This window comes from Wolffia australiana, chromosome 14, assembly GCF_029677425.1.
Source record: "Wolffia australiana isolate 7733 chromosome 14, ASM2967742v1".
Taxonomy (NCBI): Eukaryota; Viridiplantae; Streptophyta; class Magnoliopsida; order Alismatales; family Araceae; genus Wolffia; species Wolffia australiana.
In genome coordinates, this window is record NC_135848.1 from 11,063,402 (window position 1) to 11,068,700 (window position 5,299).

The 5,299-nt window shown below is 46.1% G+C and overlaps 1 protein-coding gene across 1 annotated transcript; it reads right to left on the reverse strand.

Moving 5' to 3' along the window:
* Window positions 1-4,127: 4,127 nt before the first annotated feature.
* On the reverse strand, window positions 4,128-4,652 carry LOC144712495 (uncharacterized). Its single transcript, XM_078586792.1, has one exon. It carries the CDS (start codon window positions 4,650-4,652, stop codon window positions 4,128-4,130), a length of 525 nt encoding a protein of 174 aa, XP_078442918.1.
* Between the last annotated feature and the right edge of the window lie 647 nt (window positions 4,653-5,299).

Here is a 5,299-nt window from a genome sequence, read left to right on the forward strand (position 1 = left end):
ATCAAGAGGAGCGGGCGAAAATTCAAAGACGCAAAAATTACGAAAATGCCCCTAGGCATGACTTAAGAGAAACCTATAAATACCCTCTTGAGAGTTGATTTTAGGTTGTCTAGAATTTCTCTCAAGGAAGCTAGGGCTTTGAGAGGAAGGATTTCTGCAAACCCTCCAAGGCTGATGAGCATTGGAGCTGGGAGAGAAGCAAGCTGAGGAGTAGCTAGAGCACGACGATCGTCATCTTGTCGGAAGGGCGTGACACAAGGTGGTGTGAGAGTTTCAGTTTCAGTGGTGCATCCTCTCCCTGCAAAGACAATCGAGGTTGGAGGGGAAGGTGCTGAGTAGTACCTCCTTGTTGTTCCAAACGAGATTGTTCATCTTCTAGTTTGATCTTTGAGTTCTTTGTTTGTTCAGATTGATTTTCCCTCTCGTTTTTTTGAAAACCTAAACTGTTCTTCAGCAAATTCTGTGAAATCGACTCCTACAGGAGGGCCTAGGCAGCTAGCAACCAAGGCCACCACTTCGATAGCCAGCAGGCCGAGCTTCCTGCAGCCAAGGCCGCGCGCAGCACCGCCGCACGCTGCCAAGGCCGTGCGCAGCTAGCTGCGAACTGCCCAGGTCGTGCCCGCGCGCAGGCAGCACTTGTACACGGGCAGCAACCCCGTGTGTGAGCATTCACCTGCGCGCAAGGTGTTTGCTCCTTTGCCTCAAAGGGCAAGAGCACACCGTCAGTAGGAAATTCTCTGCTGACGGCTCCGTTCAGTTAAGTTTTACAAAGAATAATTTGTAGAACTTAACTGAGGTTAGTTTAACTGAACATTAAAGCTGAAATTAAAAATCTTGAATTGATAATCTACAGTAAACTGAAAAGAATTTTCTGCTATTTTCTCTGCTCCCTGTGAATCGACCCTTACTTGCCCTAAGGCTGTGAGGTTATAAGTATTGTTGCATAAGCTCAATCCTCTCACGATTTAACTGATAAATAACCAGTAAAAACACCCAAAATTTGAGCTTATCAACAACTTCAGTGGTTGCATGGGCGATGGCTTTGTACTCAGCTTTAGTGCTGGAGAGAGACACCGTTGCTTGTTTCTTGGAAGACAAACTGATCAGATTTGCACCAAGGAATATAAAATATCCGTGAGTAGAGCGATGATCAGTTGGGTCCCCTGCCCAGTCGGAGTCGCAATAGATATTAAAGTGCTCTAAGGAGCTCTGGGTATACGAAAGGGCATGATCAGCCATACCTTTAAGGTATCTTAGCAAGTGCTTAAACCCTTTCCAATGGTTGGCATGGGGATCATGCATGTGTTGACATGCTTTATTCACTGCATATGCAATGTCTGGCTTGGTAATCATTAGATATTGCAGACTACCCACAATTTTGTGATAAAGTGTAGGATCTGGACGTTCTTTAGATCTTACTGATAACTGTTCCGAGACAGTAGTGGATGTATTCGTGGGTTTACATGTACCCATGTTGGCCATTTGCAATATTTCAGATAGATATTTAGACTGAGAGAGAGAGATACCGTTCGAGTGTGGAATCAATTCGATCCCCAAGAAAAACCTGGTGTCGCCGAGGTCCCATGCAGGAAATGTACCCTAGATAGTGGTAATTGTATCTGAGACAATAGAGATGTTAGATCCAATAATGAGGATATCGTCAACATATACAAGTAGAAATAATTGACAGGAAGGAGAGTTCTTGAAAAACAAGGAGTTGTCTGTCTTGGAACTTTGGAAACCTTGTAGTGTTAGAAAGTCAGAAAATCTTTTATGCCACATTCGAGGAGATTGTTTTAGTCCATAGAGGGATTTTCTGAGTAGACATACATGATTAGGGTACAATCGATTGACAAATCCAGGTGGTTGACGCATATAGATAGTTTCATTGAGATCACTATGCAAAAACACATTGGAAATGTCAAGTTGCTTATAGCCCACCCTCGATTAAGTGCAATGCTTAACAGTAGTCTAAGAGTTGTTATTTTGACCATAGTGCTAAATGTTTCGTGATAGTCAATACCTTCCATTTGACTAAATCCTTGAGCTACGAGACGGGCCTTACATCTTTCTAAGGAGCCGTCAGCTTGTAGTTTACGTTTAAATACCCACTTTAAACCAACTATGTTGGTTCCAGCGGGAGGTGCAAATAGTGTCCATGTTTTATTTAGATGGAGCACAGATATTTCTGCATCCATCGCGTGTTTCTAGAGTGGCGATACAAGTGCTTCGATAATAGTCTTCGGTTCGGTAATTGAAAGTTTAGAGGTTCTCCGCGGGTTTACTTGAGTATGGAGAGCGTTTGGCATTTCGGAGGATCTGGGCTCACTCACTTGAGGAATGAGGAAGGTCCAGCAGATTATAGAGTCGACGAGTACGAAGCGGTGGAGTGGAGGAGACTATACCAGGTGTATGGGTCGCAGATGGCGACTTCTCTATCTGTTTCTCTAGGGTCGGTGCTGGTGTTTTGCTGTTATCAGGTAGTGTAGTTGCAGATTCCTCACTGCTTGTCGACTTGGGAGCAGTACCTGTTAAATGAGGGTGTGTAATAACATAATAATTTACATCACTTGGTTGTGGTCCAAGAATACCATCAGCCACTAATGGCTGGTTAGAGGATGGTGAAAAAGGGAAGACGTTTTCATTGAAAACTACATCACGAGAAATAAACAACCGATTAGTAGATAATGCGAGGCAGCGGTAGCCTTTGTGTAAAGAAGAATAGCCCAAAAACACGCATCGTTCAGACCGAGGCGAAAGCTTGTTCCTACTATAAGCGCGCAGATCGGGAAAACATAAACATCCGAAAACCTTTAAAAATGAGTAATATGGTATTCTCGAGAATAAGAGTTCATAGGGGGACTTATTCTTTAGTACAGGTGTGATCATTCGGTTGATCAGGTAGGCTGCCGTAGCGACCACCTCATCCCAGTACTTAGGCGGAAGTGACGCTTGATAAAGCATGCTAAGTGTTGTTTCCACGATGTGACGATGCTTCTGTTCTGCAACACCGTTCTGCTCCGGAGTGTGTGGGCAGGAGACCTGGTGCTTTATTCCACAGGTCCGAAACTAATTAGATAAATATTGGTACTCACCTCCCCAATCGGAATGACAATATTGGATCTTTCTTGAGAACTGATTTTCAACCATCCGTTGAAAATTTATGAACGTTGACTGGACATCACTCTTCGCCTTTAGCGGATAGAGCCATGAGTACCTGCTAAACTCATCAACAAACGAGACGTAATATGAGTAGCCAAGATGGGATTTCTCTGGAGCCGGACCCCACAGATTAGAGTGTATAACCTGGAGCGGTAACTTCGCCCTGAATGTCGGCGTGTGATAGGGTAACATGTGGGATTTAGCGATGCAACAAGAAGAACATATAAAGGAGGAGATAGTTTGAGATAGTGGTAACCCAAAATGGGATATAGTCTGTTTCGAAACATTAAATGCCAAACATCTGGTGATTGTTTTTCCCCAAAAAAAGCAGCTGCTTGTAAAGGAGCGATGTAGTAGAGCCCATCACGAACTGTGCTAGTGAGGAGCAGTTCCCTCGTCGTTCGATCCTTTACATAGCAGGCGTTGGGATGAAATTCCACAAATACATGATTGTCAATCGTCAGTTTATTGATAGATAAAAGATTTTTTGAGATTTGAGGGACATAAGGGCAATTTTTAAGCAATAATGGTCGATAATGACTAGCGGAAGGAAGATAAGAGTGTCCAAGAGATTTAATTGGCAAACCTGAACCATCGCCCATATAAAGTTGATCTGATCCGGCGTAGGGGACAACATTGGTCAGGTGGTGAGGGTGTGCTGCGATGTGATGAGTGGCCCCACTGTCTGGGTACCACGTTTGTTAAGGCGGAGGCATCCATGATGGAACCGTTGATCCAGCGTATGAAGCAATGTAAGCCTGTGGTGCTCGTCCGAATGCCGAAGCAGGTTGAAGCGCCATAGTAGAGGTTGGCTGGTTTCTGAGACTTCGGCAGTCTGGAGTTCGATGGCCCTGTTTCAAACACAGTTGGCATCTAGGAGTAAATCTTCCGGTGCATCCTCCCCGACCGCAAGCGTTTCCACTTCTATAGCCATTTCGAGGGTTCTCGTCGCAGTATGAGCCGGCTTAATGAGGGTGTATCATTCGAACTTGATTTGCCATAGGTGCAATGGCAGGCGCGGGAGCTTCGTCGTTGCTTTCGAAGTTATCCAGGGAGACCTCCGCTCGAAGAGAGGCAAGGAGATCGTCGAACGAGAGGTTCCCGCTGCGAGTAGTTATTCCAGTGCGGAAGGAGAAAAACTTAGGCCCAAGTCCTCGGAGGAAGACAAATTTCACTGTTCTATCAGTGATAAATTCCCCAGCATCGACTATTTCAGCCAGAAGGTGACGAAATTCTGTGATATATTTGTCAAGAGACTTAGAGCCCTTTTTAATGGAGTGAAACCGCGAGGTTAACTCCATTATCCACGATTCCGATGCGGTAGACAGTTCAGTGCTAAGCTTCTCCCATGCAGCTCGTGCCGTGAGACAGCCAGAGACAACCGGAAGAAGCTCAGCAGAGAGGGAGGAGATGATGGTGGATAGTACCTGTTGGTTGCTGCGCTTCCACGCAGTGTTTTCATCGTCCGTGTCCTCTTCCTCAGGTGGCATAGAATGGGTGAGGTGTTGGCTGAGCCCTTGTGCTTTTATAATAGGCACAATCTGAATTATCCATAGCAGTTAGTTCGTCTTTGTGAGCTTGAGTGTAGCGGCAGGTGTAGTGGAGACTGTGGGAACCCATGATTAAAGATCGCCACCCGGAGGAGGAGGGGATGGAGGAACAGGCATAGCTAGTGGCCTTGGAAGGTCGTCGGTGGAAGCGCTTGCAGCGTCGTGGAGCTCTGGTACCAGGTTGCGAATAGAAAGATTTGCGTGGAGCTAGAGAGAGTCAAGAGGGAGAAAGAAAGGGATAAGAAGAAAATCCCATCGTCCAAATAGAACGGAGAGTTCAAGTATTTATAGGGAGAAGTAGGTGGTGCTGCATTAACTGGGAGCTTAGCCACTGTAGACGCCGCCTTGCTGTCGCTCATGATGGCCTGATCTTTTCAGACTGGTAGGATGACAGCGCCGCCTTCTGTCGCCTGTTGGGATGCTTGCTTCCAGAAGCTTCGATGTCCGGTCGGAGTGGGCTCCTTTGGCGTGTCGTACATTCGTACTCAAGTAGGTGTCAGCCTGAGCGCCACCTTTGTCGTTGAAGGCGGCCTCCGTACGGGCTTTTGGGGTTTTCCGTGTCTTGTCGACCTGGTGTCCTGCAGGCA